The sequence below is a fragment of the Chaetura pelagica genome, unplaced genomic scaffold (assembly GCF_000747805.2).
Source record: "Chaetura pelagica isolate M959 unplaced genomic scaffold, ChaPel_1.0 scaffold159, whole genome shotgun sequence".
Taxonomy (NCBI): domain Eukaryota; kingdom Metazoa; phylum Chordata; class Aves; order Apodiformes; family Apodidae; genus Chaetura; species Chaetura pelagica.
The window spans coordinates 57-1913 of record NW_009954555.1 but is presented as its reverse complement, the minus strand read 5'-3'; the positions used below and the strand labels follow the sequence as shown (position 1 = coordinate 1913).

Sequence of the window (1857 nt, the reverse complement as noted above, 5' to 3'; positions counted from 1 at the left end):
GAGCCTGGCACGGCGGGCCGGCGTCCGCCGGCTGTCCCTGCCCCTGGTCCGCAGCCCGTCAGGGGCGTCCCGTGGTGATGGCACAGCCAGCAGGGAGAGGTGCCGGGGGGGTCCTGCCGAGCCCACCCCCACAGCCTCTGCCCCAGCTGGGCAGGGGACAACCTGGGACCAGATGCATGAGCCCATTATCAGGGCGTTGTTCTCTGAGCACAAGGGGCCCGGCCGGCGGCGTGGCCAAAAGGAGGGGCCAACAGTGGCCCACACGTTGGGACACTGAGGACAACTGCAGTGGACATGGCAGCAACCAAGAGGAGCCCCAATGGGACAATAGCAGCATCCGCACCATGTGGGGTGGCCCCTCATCCAAGATGTCACCTCAGCACCCCGATGATGTCTCAGAGGAGTCATCCAGCACAGAGCCTGCTGGAGAGGAAGACCGTGACAAGGAGAGCACATCTTCTGACTCAGGATGGAGCAGAGACACTGAGCTGGCACCTTCTGCCCATGCCAGTAATTTTGAGGAAGAGCAGTACCACATGCCTCTGGTTTTTGCCCTCAGAGCCATCGCCTCCTTGGCAGAAGAGGAGGATCCAGCAGCTCCTTTCCCCGCTCCGAGGCCTCGGGCAGCCCCTGGCACAGCCCGCCCTGCCCCAGCAGCCCCGCAGGCAGCAGCTCGCCCGCCGCCCGCCCAGACAGACCATCTCCCGCCGCTCTCCTGCCGTGCCCCCGCGGGCTCGGTCCCGGCAGCACCGACCCTCCCTCTTCAGGAGGCTGCTCTGGGCTCTGGGCAGGATTTTCCACTGCTTCCCTGGGGCCGGGCAGCACCGGTAGCACAGATCAGCAGCCCCTGCCAGGGTCCCCGGGGGTGGCCGCTGGCCCTGAGCCTGCGCAGCGCCCGGAGGAGGCAGGAGAGGGCTGGGGGCACAGACTGTGTGTCCTGCTTTGAGCCAGGATGGAGCCCATTTTCCTGTGACTGGCGTTTTTTCCTTCAGGGAGCTCTCCTTGAACTGGCAGCAAGTGTTCCAGCTGCTGGGCTGATAACACTGGAACGTTTATGTTACAGCTGAGACATCAAGGTCTCCTCGCTCTGCTGCCTCGGGGGTGCTGCTGAGAGCAGAGGGGTCGTATCTGTAGCCCCCTCAGGGAGGGGTGGACCAGAGGGGCAGCAGATTGACCAGAGTATTTCATTCCATAGATCTGCTTGAGCTCAATGTGAGCTCAGGGATCATGGAAGTCAAGCCCCTTCCTGCTGCTTCTCCCCTTCTCTCTCATCCATGGCTGGTGTCCAGGGAGGACTCCATCCCTCCATCCATCCATCCATCCATCCATCCATCCATCCATCCACCCATCCATCTATCCATCCATCCATCCATCCATCCATCCTTCTGTCATTAGTGTTTAATTAAAGCTGTCTAGTTTAGTTTTCAGTCCAGACAAGCCTCCATGATTCTCTCCTTCCCTACCTGGGCGGGTGTCCCGAGCCGGTACTGGGGCTCCCGGCTGTCGGGCGCTCCCATGACTTCCCCCCAATGTGGGTGGGGGGGTTTGTGACTGAGCCCAAGGGTCACACGTGGCTCTCACCTCTCACAGAGGAATGGCCACTGCGGGGCCCTGTTTCAGGGAGGTAGTTAGAAAGCACCCCCCCCACGCTCAGAAATTGCCTCTAAACCCAAGGTTTGCTCCACAGATGAACCGGTTTATTAAGGGTGAACACAAAGTGAGGGATGATGTTTAGGGAATGCAAATGGGAATGGCTACCAGGGATATATATATGTATATATACAGTGAGAAAGTGTCCTTAGGGAGGCAATGCAAAGGGTGCTGTGCTTTTCGGGGAGGGCTGAGGCCCCAAGGGAG

The 1857-nt window shown here is 60.5% G+C and overlaps 1 protein-coding gene across 1 annotated transcript in view; it reads right to left on the bottom strand.

Moving 5' to 3' along the window:
- The window catches only part of UBXN10 (UBX domain protein 10), a 10257-nt gene extending 8740 nt beyond the window's left edge, over window positions 1-1517 (bottom strand). The window contains exon 1 of the mRNA XM_010005216.1: window positions 1464-1517. Coding sequence (XP_010003518.1) covers window positions 1464-1517 — 54 coding nt within the window. The remainder of the gene's footprint in view (window positions 1-1463) is intronic.
- Between the last annotated feature and the right edge of the window lie 340 nt (window positions 1518-1857).